This window comes from Equus caballus, chromosome 7 (assembly GCF_041296265.1).
Source record: "Equus caballus isolate H_3958 breed thoroughbred chromosome 7, TB-T2T, whole genome shotgun sequence".
NCBI lineage: Eukaryota > Metazoa > Chordata > Mammalia > Perissodactyla > Equidae > Equus > Equus caballus.
In genome coordinates this window covers 11748091-11768714 of record NC_091690.1, presented here as the reverse complement: position 1 = coordinate 11768714, position 20624 = coordinate 11748091, and the positions used below count along the sequence as shown (strand labels likewise).

The following is a 20624-nucleotide window of genomic DNA, read 5'->3' as shown; positions in this document are numbered from 1 at the left end:
TGTGAAAAAGCCAGATTAACAAATAGACTTTTATGCATTTTTAGAAATATATATGCATATGTGCATATTGTGTATATACCTGGGTAAGTCTATCTAAATGTATAAAAGAAAAAAAAACTTGAAAGAAATACACCAAAATGTTCACAGTGGTTATCCTATTGGACTGTGAATCGTTTCTTTAAATCTTTCTGGACCATCAAAATGTTTCATTGTGAGTATGTAATATTTTATATATTATTCTAGAGAGTGGGAGTTATTTTCATTTTAGTAAGAAGAAAACATCTTGACAAGTATTTATATTGTTAGAAAAGTAAGTTGCCATGTTTGAATAGTATATCAATTTATTCTTTTTCTCACATTTCTTATCCATTTGTTAAACCAACAGCTTGTCAAACAGCTTCATCTGTATTGCTTAAATACGTTTATCCAGTCTCGGGCACTGAGTGTTGAATTTCCAGAAATGATGACTGAAGTTATTGCTGCACAATTACCAAAAATCTTGGCAGGGATGGTGAAACCTCTTCTCTTTCATAAAAAGTGAATGACATTTTTATCTTTAAAAAATTAAATTCTGTGGTATGTCTGTTTTTGTTTTGGTCAGGATTATGAGGTCTTGAGTTTTTACAATGTTCTTCTCAAAGCCTTACATTTATAACATATCATACTGTGTACATTTCAGAGAAAATTATGAGGTTTTGTTTTCCTTTATAAGCATAATTAGAATTTTTTACGTGTTTTTGTGTACCCATATTTAAGAGTTTACAAGATTGAAAAAGTACTAAAATTGATTGTTAAAGTAAACTCAATCGTATCCATATTATTTCATACCATTTAGGTGAAGAGTTTTAACTTTTGCATCTAACAAATCAACTTTAGAGGAAAAAATCTTAACATATAAAAATAAAAAGCTATTATATATGTTCCTTGTAGGTAGCTCCCTTTGTCTCCTTGATTATATTTACAAAAATGAACCTTTAAATAGGATGCAAAATTTTGTCTATGTGTGTATATATGTTTTTGTGAGGAGGAAATTCATTACCCTCATCAGATTTTCCAAAGAGTTTTTAATGCAAAAAAATACAGAGAAAAGAGTCAAAAATCCCTCAAACACATTGATACTTCTCAAACTAGGAAAAACAGCTCATATGTTAAGACTGTTTCCCAGATTGGAAATACAAATCTCTAAGGAAGTTATTAAGTAGAGCCATATCATTATGACAACAGTATTGTGGGTTTTGTAGTTTTTTACTAAGCTTTTTTGGGAATTGTCCTCTAATAAGGTACTGTGAATGGAATAGGAAGTCAGGAGAGTCTGCGGCCTGACCACTCCTTACCATCTGGGGCCCGTGGAAAGGCTCTTAACCTTGCTGATGCTCAATTTCCTCACCTTTAACCCCGGTGTAATAATATCTTTCCTGAGAAATGTTTCTTTTAGTCAGAGCTTCTTATTCACTTCTTCTCAAATCAGAGAATGAAGGAAGGAAGGTGAGAAGGGAGGGAGTGAGAGAAGGGGAGGGAGGGAAGGAGAGGGAGGGAAAGGGACGGGGTAGAAAAAAGGAGAGAAATATTATTCTCTTTCTTCACTCAGGGAGGCATAATGGATGAATCATAGGTTGAAAATTTTTGAGTGCCTTAGATTCCATTTTAAGAGCTATTTCAAGAAATACTAGATACTGGCTTAAAATAATACAACCAATTATAATAACTAGAAAACACATAATTCACGTTGTTTTATGAACTGAAAATATTCCTTTTGAAGACAGACAAGAGTTCTTTTCTGATGTGAGTCACTGGAGATCCACTTTTTAAAAAAAGATGTATATAAACAGGAAGAACCAAGTTCATACACTGGTAAAATTTAATCAAAACCAATCATTGTTTTCTTTTCTAGATGAAGTAATTTATACCAATTTTAAACATACATAGATAGATACACACACACACATATATAATGTTTAACAACTCAGAAAGACTAGTAGACCCAATTCTTTTTCAAAATTCCTTTAAAATTGGACTTTATCTTACAAATAAAATATATCACTTTATGCAAATTAACGGTTGTTACTAAGAAAATCAAAGTAACTTTGAAAACAGTATAGAAAACATTTACTGAAGTCTATGATTTCTTAATGCATTTTTAATTACCCATTCTCTTCACCTGATAAATACTTGCAGTTTACCGAAGGACAATAACATAGATTAATATTAATGAACACTAATATGCCCCCAAAACAAGATAAAGTGGTTTCATCTGATAAAAAATTGGCATGAAATGTTACCATAACTGTTTCTTACCAATAACTTCTTCAATTTACAAAAAGAATTAGCTGTGGAATATCTATAAATAGTATATTCTCATAAGGCATTCGAAATAGGGATTAAAACAAGCTCCAACCAGGGCCCTTGGCTTCGGTTCATTAGATCTATGTGTCAAATAAAATAGATAATATACAAATTTTATAATGCTTGGTTATAACCTTCAATAAGAGTTTAATCCAATTATTCCAAATAGTCTTCACATTAGTATAAAAATGATCTCTTCCTTGGTATGTCTATCTACATGTCTTTTTCTATGAATACATCTATCTTACAATAGACAATTGACTGCCATTCAGTTCTGCAAAGTCTTTATACACATACAGACTCATTCTCTCTCTGCCCTCCAGGCCAGTTATCTTCCTAAAAAGGATCTTATTTTGCCATTTCCTCACTTTAAAATGTTCACTGACTTCGAGTCACCTATTGCAGTGATTCTCAACTAGAGCTGCACATTAGAGTCTCCAAGTGAGCTTTTTCAAAATATCTTTCCTTGGGCTCCACCTCAGAGATTAGAATTTAATTGGTCCACTCTTCTTCTTAATGTGGGTACATAATAGTTACTCTAAAATGGTGTTCAAGCATCATTTCCTGTAACTTTACTCTCTTTATCCTCCACTGGCATACATTTTATGTTCTAGCCATGCAAATCTTTTTACCATCAATTTTCTGCCTGAATCCCCTCTCCCTTTCATACCAGTCCCACTTGTATCTCAACCTCAAGACTCAGCCAAACATCATTTCTGCAGTGTCTTCCCTACATCTTCCAGATAGTGATTTGCTTCTTCCTAAGGTTCACCAGGTATTTTGTGCACATCTGAATGACAATAATGCATTGTTCTACAATTCTGACTCTACTACAAGTCTGAGAGCCACTTTGAGGTGTGACAACAGTGTTTCTTGACTGGCAGTTGAATGACATGTTCTCTATCTATTTTTGGTGTGGCCATGGATCTCTCTCATTCTTTTGTTACAGCAAGGCATGTCTCTGTATGCATGACTTTATCACCTCACTTCCTATGGTCCCTATCTCCGTCTCTTCATTTCTCTTCATCTCTTTTAAATTTTCCACCTTTTCTTTCTACTTTGTAAGGTCTTTCCTTGTACTGACTATATTATAGGAAAATATCAGTACATTTTATATTTATTAAGAACAACACTTTATATTCCCTGTTCTAAATTTTAAAACTGAATGGAGTATTATTTCCTTCCTTAAGAAATATTTCACAGATACAATTGTTTCTTATATTTAAGTAGCCCTAAATTGTTTGTATTTTAAACCTCAATATACAAATTTTCCTCATTTCTGATTTCATTCAACAAATATTTATTGGCCTCTATTAGCACAAGAAAATGTGCTAATAAGTATTATGAGAACTTAGAACTGAAGTAAACTCTAAGTAAAGAAAGTTACACTCTAGTAGTAGGTCTGAGTCATAGTGCCTGGTAAATAGTAGGCCCTCAAATATTTGAATGTACAAATGAAAATACAGTTTGGATTTGATAGGTGCAAAGCATTATCATGTATAACTTTACTGAGACAAATGCAGCACACAGTAAGATATTAACTTTAAAATGAATATCAAATACCTCCTTAATTTAGTCTGGTGGGTAATTCATTTGCATTAAATCTTATATGTACATTTGTTGAGAAAGCTTTCAATATCTTTTTTCCCCACAAATGTCATCCCAATAAATACATTTAAATTTTCCCCATATACAGTGGTTAAAGGAAATCTACCACTGTGGAGTGGTCCCTCTCAGAATGGATTATGTGACATAAGTAAATGAATGTAGGTGTGTCCAAAAAAATAAAAACAATATCATTAGCCTTTCACACTCAAGTAATAGACCCAGAGAACTACTGATGATGTGATTATTTTACTATCTAATTCTCGTTACTTTGAATTACAATAATATTTTGATGACACCAGCACATATTTAATTTCCAAAGTAATTTAAAACTTTTTGTATTTCACTCAACTGTGGGGGAAAAGAATGTAGTGGCCAGAAGAGTTGGGTTTTGTCATTGTGGTTACTGTTATTTTGCAACCTCATAGGAATGTTGATATTCTTGATGTTGATCTTGATTCACAATGTAGATGTCTCAATACTAGGATGTAATGTTTCAGGCTAAGCTTTAAAAAAAAGAAAAAAGCTTTTGAAAAAGAACATGACATTACCAAATGGAAGGTATCTAAATCTTTTCCTCTACAAATCCCTACCTACTAATGCCTCCATTCCTAGGTAGTCCTGATAACCTTTATCTTCATTTTACAGGTCATGTTTTTTCTGGTACTCTAAAGTGACGTTAAATCATAGGAAGACAGGTTATATATCAGAAAATACTTGAAGCCTACTGAAATAGATTATTGAGTTAATAAAAATATTTCCCTTAAAAAGCTTTGAGAAGCCATTTGAGCATGAAGCAATTACACCTCCAATATCATTTGTTATGTAACAATTTTTTGTGTGTTTTTATGAAAAACATGGCACTTTTTAATTAGGCAGTGCTATTATTTTTCACATTTAATATTAAAATAATTTATTGCTATAGAGGTGATATGCAAATATGTTTTTACCAAAACAATGCCTTTCAAATAGTCATGGCATGTCAACTTGTAACTTCTAAATTATCCAGAGCTACAGTGATATATTTGATGATAGCATCTGTAGAAAGGGCTCATCCAGGCCTTTGCCCCACTTCTCTGCCATTTACTAGCTGGATGAGCTTGAGCAAGTCATTTAACCTCTCTGATTAAACCTGCCTTTGCCCAATTGTTTTACGATTGACAGAAATGAAAACAAAAAAAGTATACAGGTGTTCAGAAATAGTAACAGCTATTATTATGTTTTCATTAAGCCATAGTTCTGACTATGATTTTATCAAATTAATCTATTATATTCTATAGTGAAACCAAGGAATCTATAAAATGTAGTTGCTTTATTTCTATCTCTGTATACATATGAGTATTTGATGTCTTTGGTTTGAAATTAGAGCTAGAAGTATTCAATCAATTTCTCCCCCTGAAAAGATATAGTCTTTTGAGTTTAGGGCCTGTTTTATCAGAAATCTAAAGAGCCTATCACTATTTCATTATAATATTAAGAATAATGGTACTGATTTTGACATTTTTCAAGTTTCTCTTTAAGGTATAGAGAGCTTAACTAAAACACAGCCCCTCCAAAAGTCTATGCTATATCACATGCTCAGATTACTTTTACTATGATAATAATTCCACAAGAGGGAACAATGGATCTAGAAATCATGATAAAGTCATCAACCCAAAAATAACATTCCTATCCTTAAGAAGGTTATGATACAAAATGCCCAGAAGAGATCTTCATGTCTGCCTTGATCTGATATCATGCATTCCTTTGGTGAGATGGCTATTAAATTTCTAGAGTTTTTGCTGTGAATACCTGAGCAATTTCTCTCATCTATACTTACCCTTTACACACCAGATTTCAGGATAGAATATAAATCCTTTTAAATATCTTTACAGTCTCCAGAGCGTTGTTTATAAGAAGCACTCAAAACAGGAAAAAAATTTTTCAGATTTAAAGATATTTCATTTTTGTATTCAAGAACCCAACAGCCATGTCTCCACTGATAAAGTGAAATAGACAAGCAGATGACCCAAGGAAGGGCATAACTTTCTTTTTCCCAAAGTATGCCTTTTAAATAGCCATTGAATGTGGGGATTTTCCACATCTCTTAAATTTTACAGGAAATATTAGCCAGATAATCTAGCAAAAGTTTGCCAAGTCCTAAATTGCTTATCCTCACTAGACTAAGTCATGTCATGATTTTAATGAAAAGAATATCCCTCAGGCTCTGTGGTTTCTCTGTATTTTTCTTACTCAAGTTTTGGTGAAAACGATGGTCTCTCTCTACCTGACATCTGCATCTATTTAATGTACTCCCTGCTCCTTGTCAAACTCAAAAAATGAATGAAAAGCAGTAAAACAAATGATGACTCACCACATGTTATGGGATCCAGTCCAGCCTGGATTGGTCTGCATCCCTAATATGAATCCGTAGTATGAATTGGGCCTAGATAATGGTGTTCATAGTGAATCACATCTCTACTTACACTCAGGAAAAAGGCCTTACAGACCATCAGTTCCCTGGGGCTAATAGAACCTGTATCTCCAGAGTTAGGCCTGAAACAACATGGCCTTAAAAATTTGAAAATAAGAAGCCAAGAGCAGTTTCCTTTAACAATCTGTCCTCTCTGTCATTGGAGAAGATTTCAGAATTTGGGGAGCATTGGTGATAAGTTAAATAGCAGCAGTTTATAGTAGCAGTGATTTAATATATAGTCTAAATATCCTATAGCCAAAGCAAAGAACAACATGAAGGGATCTGTTCCCCTCCTTGGAGCTGATCACATTCCAAGGCAGAGCTCCGGGCACATGCCTGGAGGCTGCACCCAGGCCTGTCCACAGCCTTCTGCAGCTGTGGAGTCTGGAAGACTGTTGCTGGACTGCTGGATTAGTCCCAGAATGTCAACCTCATTTTCAGTTTACTGGCTCTTGTTGCTTTATGTCATGCTGACCTTACTGTTAAACACAAGTTTGTTTGCTTTCTTTCCACTCATGGAGAAATAGGGAGAGCACTGCTTTTAAGCTGGTTGAAAGCTTTAACTGACAAAGCACTTTGAGAGAATGTGAATTAAGCAGCTAAGAAAGCATACCCTGTCCATTGCTTTAAAGAAAATGTATGGTATTATTAACTCTGCAGTGTGCCATCAGCATCATGGTCAGTACTGAGATAGATTTGAACAAAATATTTAAATGGCATTGTAAATAGTTGTAAAGACATACACTGTGTAGCTATTTTTGTAATCCTTTGAAGTTGCTCTTAATACATCAAATCCTGATGTATCCAATTTAGCAAACAAATTATTCTAAATGAAACCCACTTAAATATGTTTTCTCTAGCCAATTTTTAAAGTTTAACATCACTTTTTCTATAAAATTTACTTCCCTGCGAGGTGGTTTTTTTTTTTTTTTGGTTATGAATTATTTATAGAAAGCAGTGGTTTTAAACTTTTTGCTACTAAAGATACCTTTTACTACCCTCTCCCTCAGAAAAACTTACATTTTAAAGTATCTCCCCACTGAACTGTATTCCTATTAAGAAATAGTATTTTTGTTCTCTTCATGTTTTATTATTCAAAGACATATCAATTTGAGCTGCTGAGCAGCATAACAGTTATGTTCAAGTTGATTTAACAGTTTTTGTGCAGTTTTAACTTGGTAGATAAAAAATTTAGGGTTTTTTTTTTATAATAGCAAAATAATCAATGGACATCTATCATAGGTTTTCTAAACTAGGGTAAGAACTAGAGATTTGAGATCATAATATATTATATAAAGGTACATCTTCTTCTTCTAAGGGCTTTAAGATTCAAGAGAAAGACCAAAAATGTTTATAGAGAGTTAATACCAGCGTACCACATTCTTGTCAAAACAGAAATATGCAGCTTTGCTTGTGCTCCGTAGGGTAAAAATTACTCACTTAAAATGTAAGCCCTTTATTTAAGATAACTAGGGGTAGAAAGAGATTTTCACATGGCAGTCTTTAGAACTCATCACTTTAACCAATAATGTATCTCCTTATGACCTGAGTGTTGTATGTATTTTAACTTTTCTGATGTGTGCATATTCACAAGAAAAATTAAGAGCAAAGAATTTTTTTTAAAAAAAGCTTTTCATTGAAATTTGGAAAAAACAGAAGAAAAATATGAAAATTCTTCATATTTTGGAAGGAGAAATTATGACTTACAAAGTGAAATAGAGGGTTTTTCTAAACAGTAGCTTAAATGTTTTTCCCTTGATTATTGAGCAGGTGATCATGTTGACGATACAAAACATAGGTGATTATCTACAGTGATAACAAAATGTTAAAGAGATTATCGCTCACTCTGTGCATATAAAACATAAATATGCTCAGAAGCTTGCTTTTTGCTGTTTAAGAATTCCATTTTCTAATTCGAGACTGCATGGTTTAGAAAAAAATTCCTGATTTCTAAGTCTCTGTATAGCTGTCAATTAATTGGGTGTCAACACTTGAAAGAGAGAGAAAGGTAGGAAGGTAGGGGAAGTGAAGGGAAGGAGAAAAGACTATGACCAAATTATCCCTTTCAGCTCTGAAACTACAAATTTTCTGTTAATAGTTTCTATCAGCATAAAGTAGTCAACTCTAAGTTATCCATATTAATAAAAGAAAAATAGACCATGAAACACAAAAATAAAAAATTGAAAAGTCTTACTTTGGGCCTCATTTTATTCTTCAATAACTAGTTCAAAGCATTTACTTTGTTCTGTGCCAGTCACTCTATCAGATTGTGGAGCTAACCAGTGAATACATTAGATAGAGTTCCTACCATCTCTGAGCTTCCAGTTGGATGGAGACTAGAGCCAGGTAAATAGATAGTTATAATATTGTATGGTGAGTGCTATGATGGAGGAAGTACAGGGAGCTATTGGAGCACCTCCTAAGGGGCACCTGGCTTGAAGTTAATAGTGTGCAAGGGCATCTTGGAAAAAGGTCGAAGCCATGCTTTAAAAGTGGTTTAGGAATTAGCTGAGCATGCAGAGTCAGAAGATGCCAAAGGCGGGAAGAGAAGAGTATTACAAACAGGAGGTAACAGCATATGCATAGACCTGTTGGTGAGAGAGAGTAGGGGGTGGGGGCTAATGATGAGGCTGAAGAAGAAAACAAGGTCCAGATCATCAGTGGTCTTCTACACCATGTTAAGTTGTGTAGTCTTGATTCTGTTGTAAACGGGAGAGCAGCATAATTCAGATTGGTATATAAAAAAACTCACTCTCACTGCAATACGGAGAATAGAGTTAGAGATAGCTAATCCTGGAAGCAGAGAGAACCTTTTTGAGGAAGTTGCAATATTGTGTGAAAAATGATGGTCTTAAAGAAGAAGAGTTAGAGGTGATATTGACCTCCTCCCTAATTTTCCAGAAGTTTTTAAAAAATATAACTTAGAAGCATTGACAGCACTTATGAAAGTAGGTAAAATATGCCATATAAATTGTCAAACACAAGATCAGATATCTATTTGTTCTACTTTGTGCTAAATTTCAATTTTTCATCAAGAAAGACAATAAAAACTAAGAAATTTAGTCTACCAATTTCCAGAGTCCTATATATCCAATCTTTACCCCTCTACCAATATCCCTACCTTTGCATGTCTTTTGAACCTCAACATCCCAGTCTGTGCACAAAGGTAAGACTAGAACAGCTCAAGATTCAGCAAATGGGAAAGAAAGGGAAACTGAGCTGTGTTAAACAAATAAAAGATAAGCACATCCTTTGTATAGATCCTTTTTCAGATGCTGTTATCCAGGACAATTATAAAATGGTACACAAAAAAATGCTTAATTCTCTCTAAGGCGTCTTGACTTCTTCATGACTTCTTCGCAGATCGTGGGAAGTTGGGGAGGGAGAGCTGGTGAGTTATAGAATGGGGAGCAAACTTAGCAGTTAAGAGTATATCCATCTCTTTTAGTTTCAAAGTGCCTTATTTTGGATCACCTCATTCAATTTCCATCAGGGCTGTTCTTCCTTTTCACTCCCACTAACCAACAGCAGCTAGGAAGAGAAAGAAGCTTATAGTAGTGCAGGCAGTGGCAGTGGGGACAGGGGTTCTTTCTCCTGGTCCTCACTGGCCTCACCAGTCCCTTGCCATGCCTGGTCTTAGAACTCACTGCTCTCACTTCAGATTCAAGCCCATGGCTCATAGACTCATCTGTTGTCTCTTCTCTAGTATTGCAGGGTGCTGTGGCATGTCTGACTTGATATTTTCCATTCTTTGCTGGCTCAGCATATCCTACTTAGACCCAACTGCTTTCCCCATCTGGCTTCTGTGTAGGGTCACTTTGCCACCCCCCCCCCCCCCCACACACACACACACCCCGCCCAGGAGAGTCATGGCTAACCACTACCTGCTAAGCCACCATTCAGCTGGCATCATGCTGAATCCAGGCTTCTCTGAGATGCTTATAGACTTTACAGCCATGCACAAAAGTCATGATTTTGTTGGCCTTCTCCTTACTTGCCTGGATGTTCTGCTGCCCATCCCACCTCCTTCAAAAATGGGACACTGTCATCTGACCTCCTTGCCCTACTTCATCCTTCTTTTGAATCACAGAAGCCTCTCACTTTCTCTTTCTGTCTGTCAAAGGCTTCCCCTGGGTCTTAGACTGACTTCTCTTCCCCTATTCCTAGTCACTCTCTCTGTTTGAGTTTACCTCTTAAGGATACCTTTGAGATTTAGAAGACCAATTTTTCTCTTGAGAAAGCCCCATTCTCCAGACTTCTTTTGCTCTGTATTTCAAACACCAATTGTGAAAGTCAAAAGCTGAGCGTTGACTTTCTTAAGCGTTTCTGCTAAACAATCCTAAATGTCCTTGGAGCAACATGGCTGCCTCCAACTTACCAGGAAAAGGGTGAGGTGCCAAAAAGAAAAACACAAATATATTTCAATAATATATATTTTGAATGTGCTTTGGGAGTACATATGAGGTTTTCTGTCAAAAGAGTGAGACTCTCCCTCCATCTGTTTATGCCTAACAGTTCTGGTATTGGCTGGTGACAAATGCATAGCTATGAAAATTGGGTGACAGTGGACTGGTAACTACATCATCACATACTTATTTTCAATCTAATGTTCAAAATTCCTTCTCTGTTTGTAAACTAACGGTGGATTTCAGAGAAAGTATTTTGTGATTCACATGAGAAAACGAGTCAATCTGCTCCACTTGACAGATGTCTTACAGTAAGTTGGCTGGTGGTTTGAAATGAATCATCTTCAAATAATGTATTTTCTTAAAAACAATTTACCAGGCTGGCCCGGTGGCGCAGCGGTTAAGTTCCCACGTCTGCTTCTCGGCGGCCCGGGGTTCGCTGGTTCAGATCCCAAGTGTGGACATGGCACCGCTTGGCAAAAGCCATGCTGTGTTAGGTGTCCCACATATAAAGTAGAGGAAAATGGGCATGGATGTTAGCTCAGGGCCAGTCTTACTCAGCAAAAAGAGGAGGATTGGCAGTAGTTAGTCCAGGGTTAATCTTCCTCAAAATAAACCCAAAAAAGCCAAAAAGACAATTTACCACTAATTCTTCTTGTTCTTGTTACTAGTCTGTGTGATAATAAAGAATAATTCATTTCTACACAGGTGAAAAGTTTGATACTTATTATACAAATATCAATTTTCTTATGAAACTTAATGCACTTAACATGAAAGTGAAAGAGAATGTAATCTAGTTGTTAATAACAAAGTATTTCAGACTATTATTGTTCATTGGTTTAATTTCTAGGAATATAATATAATACTGGAAATATGCAAATATGCCCCTCTCGTAAATAAAATAAGTGCCTAGAGTGTATAAGGAGTTGTGCTAAGCCTTTGGAGACACAAAGTTAGAAGAGTATAACAGATTTCTTGCTTTTAAGTTCCAGATGATAAGATGCCAGATATTGTTTGAAACTTAGACATACTTCTTTCTTATTCATTCAGCTACATTTGGAGTAGGCTGGAAAAAACAGAAAGTTGTATTGGATTATTTGGCCATGAAAATGTTCCTATAACATAAAACAATTATTTCATTTCTTCTTCTTTAACATTATGTTTTCAGTTTTTAAATTAAATATGTCCTCATATTCAGATTTACAAACTTAAATGGTGTTGAGAAACTTTATATTTGTCTAATAAAACAATACTCTACATTTTAGTAAATATCGGATTTTGATAGTTGGTAGAGTTCTTCAAATTTACATTTAGGTCAACTATTTAATGAATAAAGAGAAAACATGATAAATGGCCATGGGTGTAAATACATCTGAGACTCTCTTCCTTGGTGTCAGTCACTATAACAAGCTGAAGAGTATATGTATCACTCTATGTACTTTTTTAAAGCAACATTTTATTTAAATGGTAGGATGCTATATTTACCTGATCAGATGAGGTCGGATTTCATCTTATAAGTGATCTAACTCAAACAAATAGAATACTTTAACTGTATAAAATTCAGAGATCTGTAATCAGTTATTTGTAAGCAGTTTGGAATTCATAAAGTTGAGACAAATGAATCTGTCTGAAAAAGCAAATTGTTTCCATGTCTGAATTAAATCAGCTGCCCATAATTATTCTGTGATATAAGAGAAGCAGTATAGCACAGTGTTGAAAAGCACATGTTCTGGAGCCAACCATCTCAGTCTCTGATTCCAGGCTGCATCATTTGCCAACTACTTCATCTCTCTAAGGAATTCAACAAAGATCAAAAGAAACTCAACTCTTCTCCTACTAAATTGATGACTAAAGATTTGAGTCAGACTTAATTGCTGGAAATATATATATTTTGAGACAGAGCATTTTCATGCAAGTAATTGACATAGTCTGTGCAGTTGGAGAAACCGATCTCTTTATTGACAGAGATATCTCTTGGGATTGAAAGATTAACTGATAGTTCCTAGGTCTATAAATATTATCATAATACAGTGCTTTTTGAAATAAAGTCATGCACCTCATAACAACATTTTGGTCAATGACAGACCACAGATACAGCAGTGGTCCCATAAGATTAGTATCATACAGCCTAGGTGTGTAGTAGGCTAGACCATCTAGGTTTATGTAAGTACACTCCATGATGTACACACAAGGATGAAATCACCTAATGATGTGTGTATCAGAAGGTATCCCGTTTTAAGCAACACATGATTGTATATACACAACTTAAAGAAAATATACCTTAAAATCCTACCCAAGATGAAATTAGGGAACATTATGTAAAGTATGATGAATATATCACCCTTGAAAGTCAAAGTTTCTCTGATTTGACCTATAGCTTCAAGGTAGCTCCAAATGGCTTGGCAAGGAATGTTTTTTAATAGTTGGAATTTTGAGGATGAATTCATATTCTCAATATTTCCATTATTATATTTACTAAATAGTTCTGATAAAATTGATGCCTTAATGCCTGTCCTAATTCAAACCTTCCATTCTTTATCTTTATGGTTTAATCCTTATGTACCAGAAGCTTGATAAATAACCATCTAAACCTTATTTAAAGATAAGGCAGATATAGACACTAAGTTTTTCCATTAATAACACTTAAAGTTGGGCCATTTTCTGAACAAAAAGAAGTGCAGTATATATCAAATTATTCATAGAATTCATATTTAAAATTTGAAATTAATTCCTCCTTATTTTATTAAAACAGTTTTAGCAGAACTGCACAATAGAATTGCTTCTTTTAAATAAAGTTTAAATCAGACCAACTTGGATAATATAGAACAGAGGAAATGCATTTACTTGACAGATTTATTTTGATCTTCACAAATCTTACATATTTCCTAATGATCACAATGATTGAAAGATGCTGTGTTCATAGTGAAACATTACAGGGTCATGAACAATTCATCAAAGGACAGAATAATTGTAAGAACTTGGATCAATGTCAAGAACTAGATTTTTGTGAAAATTTTTATGATTTACAAACAAAGCATTATTATAAAGTTATTCAAGATTCTAAATGACATTTCAGTTATTGAAATTATGCATAGTAAGAAACACATCATCTGAATTCCCACAAAACTTGATAAAATATAGAATAACTAAGATGAAAATCTATAAATTATGCAACAAATTCAAACAGCGGCAGTGGGGGGAACAACTATGTGATATCCAAATTAGTTTAGCCACAGAGTATTTACATTTGGCTTGGTCAAATTTCTGAATTTTGGTAGAAGTGTTTGTAGTGTTGATTTATTAAAGGATAATTATCAATAAGAATTTCTAGTAAAAAAAATAAGCTGGTTGATAAAAGGTTAAGGTATATGTGGAAGAATGGAGGTAACTAGCGAACCAGAAAAAGCACACCTGTGAACCACCTAAACAGAGATTGCCTAAACACCAATTTCAAATGGTTGTTATTAGCACCCAAATACATACAGTGAAACAAACAGCAGTACTCCACCCAGGTAAAAGATACATTTGTCACTTCTTTGAAATGTAATGCTTTGTGATCTTAGTAATCTACCTTCAATTCTCTGAACCTAATATCTTCACCTATCAAGCATAGAATATTTCAATAAAGAGCTTGTGCTTAAATGAGATAGTGCCTATAAAATTCCTTTGCACACTGTAAAACACTATACAAACATAATTTTTCTAAGTAATAGATAAGTACATGCTAAAAAGCCTTAATAGTTATATATTCTACAAGGTAGGTAGATAACACTTGAATAAGTTAATCTTGGTCACCAAACAAATATATGATTTTTAATAACCGAAACACACTAAATTTTCTGATATAGCTATCTTTTTGTTGAAAAGCCCTAAAAAACTATACTTTCCAAAACTGCAATGCTGATCTGGCAAAGAAGCCATGGCACATGAGAGAAGGCAGCTTGTGTGGAAGGCCCTTTGGAGGATGGGATCCTGGAGTCCTTGTGGCCCTTCAGTCTGCTCACTCTCCTGTGCAGCTTGAGAGCTCCCTGTCCATGTAGACTGGTGCCCTGTGATGGGAGGTCACTGAGGGCAAAAAATGACTGCACATTCCCATGAATTTTTAGTTTCCTCCTTCCAAATAGAGAATCATGTTTATGACTATTATTTAAGGGGTCTTCATTTTTAAGCACATTTTATGAAAGTAGAAACATTTTATATTTAAAGTTCATTTATACTTTAGAAAAAATCTTCTTGACAAGTATCTCAGTTAACAGAGTGTTTTCTGAACAACAGATAGATATTTGCAGTGAGGAAACTGGCCTAAGTAGAGGTGATCTGGGGACAGGAAGAGGTTATTGTTTGTTCCTAAACTATCTGATTTGGCTATCTAAACTGGGCTGAATTCACCAGATTCTTATCTTGTGGTTTATTTCACTTTTGCTCTGGAGCTGCAAAATATATTTCTTCCAAGCACTAAGAAAATACTGAACTTATGTTCAGAGGCTATTCTTACTGCACACCATTTTCATCTTTTTAAAAACTTTTTTTTGCGTAGAACTAAATTACATATATCATGTGTATCTATATTTCTTTAACTTATTGCTATCCCAAGTTATCTCTACTTCAGTAGGGCTTACACTGAAATTATTCTGGGACAGGAAATGTCTATTCTTAACTCTGCATGCATCCATCAGTGCAAGCTCATGTGCACAAGCAATCTAGAGAAAGATACGGCTATGCCCTTTTTACAAAAGAGAGTCAAAGTTATCGATGCACGCTAAAATATAGGGGGAAGAGTTTGGCAGCTTGAATGAAAAAATCTTGGATTCTAAGCTGTACTCTGACACTTACTGAGCTGGTATGAGTTACCTAAGCTTGCTGAACTTCATTTTCCCCATCTGAAAAGTGAGGACACATGGCACATATGCATCCCCAAAATGTTGGAAATTGTAGTACTATTCGCTTCATTTTAGACTCTTTTATGCCTTATCTTTATATTGAAGTCTGGACAAGAGTGGGTCAATCTAACTTTTAACGGATTTTTTATTTCATTTATTCTATAAATTTTTAGTCGTTTGTCTTTAACCTCATGCAATTTGAACCTGAATGTCTCCATTTAATTTCTTAAAAATGCAAGAAACGTTTAGTCTCTTTTTCTTTCCTACACCTCTTTCAGTAATATGAAGTAATTTATGATACTTACTAAAATTCCCCTAAATGATTTTACCCTGGTTTTATCCACTCAATTATAACACTGGATAGCTATAGTATATAACACTAATGAATCTTAAAATGTTGATACTCTGATTTGTGATACTTCCAAACCTAATGTATTTTCCTTGCATTAAACCTTATCATTTCTGTACTCTATTTTCAGTAAATTTGAAGTATCTTTTAAAAAGCAATTTTTGTTTGATATGCAAAACCATTTTTCTTGTGTCTTTCTTTTCATCTCCTCTCTGCCCATTCCCTTTAATAAAACCTTGGTTCTGAAAAACAAATCTTGTTTTCCAATATACTTTCTTAAAATTCAACTTGACATTACAATTCAAAACGTTAATTTCATTTTAATTCTTCCCGGCTATATTCAGACAATCCTATTGTTTTCACTGCTCAAAATAATAGGCAGATAGCTTCAAACCATACCCCAAGGATAAATTGTTCAAACAGAAATATGTAAGTTTATTTTATTGATTAAATCAAAATTAATTGTGAAAAAATTAAGATTGTGAAAAAAGTTAATATTTTAACAGTGTGCATGCTAAATGTAAAAATTAAGTATTTAAAAATCACCTTAAAATATGTATTTCAGATGCATAGTATCTTCTGTATTAATTTGAAAGTCATTATGTTTTTATCTGTTCTTTGAATCAGTATATTTTTCTATACGAAATTTTTGAATGACATGAGAAGAATGTGTACTTCAAGAGGATGAATTAATCCATCTTGTAATAAACAGCAATTTGTTATTGTTAAAATGCATTGTTAGTGCTGATATATTTTATTCATTTCTGCATATCAAATTCATTATTTTCACCACATTTCAAACACCACAATCAAGTATCTAATTGATGCCTCTTACCCAGATGTGTGTTGCATTTGAACTATCTTATTGCTTATAGATATTCTTTGTTTCTTCCTTTCTCTGTTTTTTTTTTTTCTCTCAGTATATTGTTTAAGTTGATTTAAAATAAAAATATGGCCGGAGTGTCATAGGCCCTTAGAGTAAAAATCATCTGGTCCATGGGTTCTTTATCTGTGATTGAAGCGCTGGCATTGAGGCAGCTTAGACCCCAACACAGTCTGTCTATAATTTTAGTGTCTGTGTGTACATGTGTTTTCCACCACTTTCATTAACTTCTCAGAGGGGTCAGCTGCCAAAAACATGTTAAGAAACGACTCAATTCTACTATCTGATTTTACAAATAGAGAATCTGAAACTCAAGAGTACAAGTGACTCATCCAAGGTCATAGAGGGTGTGAATATGAGTTAGAGCCAGCTGCTGATTTGCAGGTTGACCACAGCATGTCACTGATCTGGTAGAGCTCCCAGCAGAAGTGGGTTTTCAGCTGACACAGAGGCTGGTAAATTGTGGGTTCCCCTTAATTTTGTTCACATAGAATTGAAGTAGTGAATTTAACCTGCAATTTCATTTAGCACCACAATATTATTACACTACAATTGTAACTGTAATTTGTTATCCATATTTTATGCCTTAAAATATGGACTTATGGAAAAATTGAACTGAATTTCTGCAGATAAATGGAGTTGTTTTGGGACACAATAAACTTCTGATCATTCTTTCTTCTCAATCAAAAGAAATGATAGAAGTAGGCATTTCTTCTCTACTGATTATGATCTTTAACCTATTCACTAGCAAATCTATGAAATCTTTTACTTTCTTATTCTCGGGGGCTAGAATGGAGACAATAAAAACAAAAAGTCGGAATAAAGTTTAATGAAGAGTTTATCAGTTCCAGAACTTTACATCTTATCTACATCTCTCATCACTAATTATTAAAAAGCTCAGTGGAGTGATTCCAAATATAAAATGAATAGAAGAATGATCTTGCTCTATAATATACCTTTTGTTTTGAAATATTTCAAAGCATGGTTTAGTAGGCCTGCAAGCAGAATGAAACTGCATTGTCTTCCAAAAGTGACCACAATCAAAAACAGATTTAGGTTATCATCTAAATGCCTGATTCAGTGATCACTAAAATAGAATCTTAATTTAATGAATGAAGACCTAAATTGGCTTAAAGCGATTAGGGGGAATGAAATAGAAAATATTTCTTCAGACCAAATAAGGACCTGAAAAATGACAGGAAAGTGTGTCCCTGACTGTCCCCTAAGGCATTAACCAACATGCACTGAGCTCCTGTTATGTGCCACCCAATAATTTACAGGGTTACCTAAGTAGAAGGCAATGCCTACTCACAAGGAAATCATGGTCTTACTAGAGATGAAAAATATTGCACACATCAGAAAAATCAAGGAAATTTAAGCCATAATATAAATAAATCTTAAATCATAGGCTTCAATTCTACTGTTTGAGTTCAGAGAAGAGAAAGGCTAGTGTAGACCAAAGGAACTTAGTCTGAAGCTGAATCTGTTGGGTTGGGTAGGTTCACTAAAAAGGAAACAGTAATTCGAAGTCACAGCAAGAAACTCCTCGTAGTGCAAACTTTCTTCAGACAAAGTTTGGAGAACAAAGACAATGAAAAAGTCAATAAAAATAGAAAAAGTGACTGAGTGTCTATGTGAGAACTTCATATTATAAAAATTAAGGTGAAAGTAATTTAGCAAGAAAGAAGGGACTTAAGACATTTATCTTAAGTAGGAAAACTACCATGGTTTGACAGTGTCATTAAAAGATGTTAAATAAATGAGATAAATAGGAAAGATTGTTGAATGAGAAAAGAAAACTTAGAACTTGAAAAAAATTAAATATATATATCATGTTAAAATGCCACAGTAAATAAATCTTGTCCCTACAGTCATCTGCAGGGGCATTTCATTTAGGAATTGTTTAATAGCTAATTCTTTCTCAAAACTCTGTTGCTGCTATTATGACTTATTTTTGTGTTTCCTTTCCAAATAAAAATTTCAACATCTGAGGAACTCAGACTAAAGGAAATCAACAGCGCAGCAACTCGCTTTATGAGGGCAGCCTACCCACAGAGAGAGAGAAGGGGTTGGGCAGGAAGAGGGGGCAGTACCATAGCACATCGTGGTCCCTTATAAGGTCATATTCGATTCACTGCCGGGAACAGCAATTGAAAGAAAAAGTAACAAATCAGCTTCTCAATTACATTAACAAAGGTTTCAGCTTCCTATATACAGTACTTTTAGGACTCCTCTGTGTTCTAGCTATGAAGGTCAATGAGCATTCCCATGAATCTTTGCGTGTTTATATCAAAAGTACAGGGCGAACTTTGGCAAAGGAGGTAGCTCTGGGTTAGTTGGGCTTTTTAGATTGTTACTGTAAACACAATTGAAAGTTAGCTGATTTCACACTATCGCTAAAGAACACAATTATAAATGGCATCCAAAGGCTCAGAAGTGATCCCAGAAAGAGTTGTGAAAGTGGAGATTTACCTTTTGCACAAATAACTTCTCGTAATTTTCTCCCATCCTTCCGTAGGGCATTTTCCACATGTTTGCAGTGTCCTCGTGAACTCAGCCCCAGCCTGCACTAGCCTCCCCCAGCCCAGCCTATTTGCTGCACACCTGTACCTGTCCACACTCACTTCCTGCAAACCCACTGCCTCATTAGGAAAAGGCCAATCAATGAACACTCTAGGAAGTAAATAAAGAAAAGAATATACCTTCCTGTGACATCTGCCTGTTAAAGGAAAACATGCCTCATCCATAGGAAATGATGTGATTTCTCTTATCAGGCACAGGCCTCTTGGGGAGAGGTTATTGGGTGGTGAGGTCTTAGAATATAGGTTAATAAGCAGATCTTTTAAAATGACAGTTTTCTGTAGATGATGGTGACTACAGCTAGAAACAGTTTGAGAACAACGAAGGTCTAATGTCCTTCCAGTTACAGCTATGAGAGAAGCTGCAGCTATTTTCCAGTGACACTCAAAGTGTTGCACATATCAATGCATTCAGATCTACAAGTAGGTCCTGATAACACTTCTACATAAATTTATATTTATTTCTTAGGGGTCTGGAGATATAAAGAAGACAATAAATGAGTTTGAGAGTCCACAATTCATGTTTATTATTGGAAGTGTCCAAACATCCCACAAATAACATGCTGTAGTGCGGGAAAGGTCTGGGACCCTTCCTCTTTGCCCTTAGAGTAAAGAAGTTAAAACACACACTCTTAGGAAGTTTCAAAGGAAAACAAAGTCAAACCTTGTCTTTCACCCTTGAGAGGTTTGTGGGTGTAACAAGTCGGGTTTTGACGAGACCAAGTATAGTCTGGAGTGAATCGGTACTCAACTCAAAGCTCCATGGACCCGCCAACACCTACCATCTGCTCTATCTACCCTGGGGTTTGGGTGAGCTCTGATTTTTTTCTTTCTTCTTAGAGATCAAAAAGAGGTACCTCAATTCAAAAGATCCTTTTAAAAAGTACCTTAATTCAGGTAATACTTGCATTCTGCTACGTAAAAGAAAGTTTTGGCATATGTCAGTTCCCCGTGTGACCAGGCAAATTGTAAAAATAAGACATACTAAATTAGGTTTAATTCTTAAGTTTAAGACAGATAAGGAGAAATAAGAACAATGTAATCAATGATAACAATCTCCTAGGAGCATCAGAAGTCTTGTTATCTACACTGTACCCTTGGCACTTAGTGTGTCCTCCTCTGCT

The 20624-nt window shown here is 34.6% G+C and overlaps 1 protein-coding gene across 3 annotated transcripts in view; it reads left to right on the top strand.

Moving 5' to 3' along the window:
• The window catches only part of PGR (progesterone receptor), a 73946-nt gene extending 68210 nt beyond the window's left edge, over positions 1–5736 (top strand). Inside the window, exon 8 of one of the 3 annotated variants that reach the window (XR_002809026.2) lies at positions 386–797. Coding sequence is in view for 1 of the 3 variants with exons in the window: in XM_023644695.2 (XP_023500463.1) it covers positions 386–541 (156 nt within the window). In the remaining 2 variants the exon portion in view is untranslated. Of the gene's footprint in view, positions 1–385 lie in introns of all 3 variants that reach the window. The other 2 variants (XR_011440421.1, XM_023644695.2) reach the window with 2 other exon arrangements.
• Positions 5737–20624: the final 14888 nt, after the last annotated feature.